Source organism: Eimeria mitis, genomic scaffold, assembly GCF_000499745.2.
Source record: "Eimeria mitis Houghton genomic scaffold, Emh_scaff3667, whole genome shotgun sequence".
NCBI lineage: Eukaryota > Apicomplexa > Conoidasida > Eucoccidiorida > Eimeriidae > Eimeria > Eimeria mitis.
In genome coordinates, this window is record NW_013572007.1 from 2,254 (window position 1) to 2,608 (window position 355).

Consider the following 355-nt stretch of genomic DNA (forward strand, 5'->3'; position numbering starts at 1 on the left):
GACGGGGTTCCAGTCCATCGCAAACCCTTCTGTTTCGTGCCCCTTAAATTCAAACATCGGCTTCTGGTGAGGATCAGGTGGAGGGCCTGCAGCACACAAACCCCAAACCCTAAACCCTAAACCCTAAACCCTAAACCCTAAACCCTAAACCCCGCATGTTGTACACCAAAGCCAAACCCTAAACCCTAAACCCTAAACCCTAAACCCTAAACACATTCCAAAGCATTACTCTAAAACCCTAAACCCTAAACCCTAAAGCCTAACCCTCCTAACCGAAAACCTAAACCTAAACCCCAAACCCTAAACCCCAAACCCTAAACCCTAAACCCTAAACCCTAAACCCTAAACCCTAAAC

General features: G+C 47.0%; 1 protein-coding gene across 1 annotated transcript in view; it reads right to left on the minus strand.

Moving 5' to 3' along the window:
• EMH_0068310 (Wd repeat protein, putative) overlaps positions 1–355 on the minus strand; it is a gene marked incomplete at both ends in the record, with an annotated part of 3,802 nt that overhangs the window by 699 nt on the left and 2,748 nt on the right. Inside the window, 2 exons of the mRNA XM_013498727.1 lie at positions 26–86; positions 342–353. Of these exons, the coding sequence (XP_013354181.1) occupies positions 26–86; positions 342–353 (73 nt within the window). The remainder of the gene's footprint in view (positions 1–25; positions 87–341; positions 354–355) is intronic.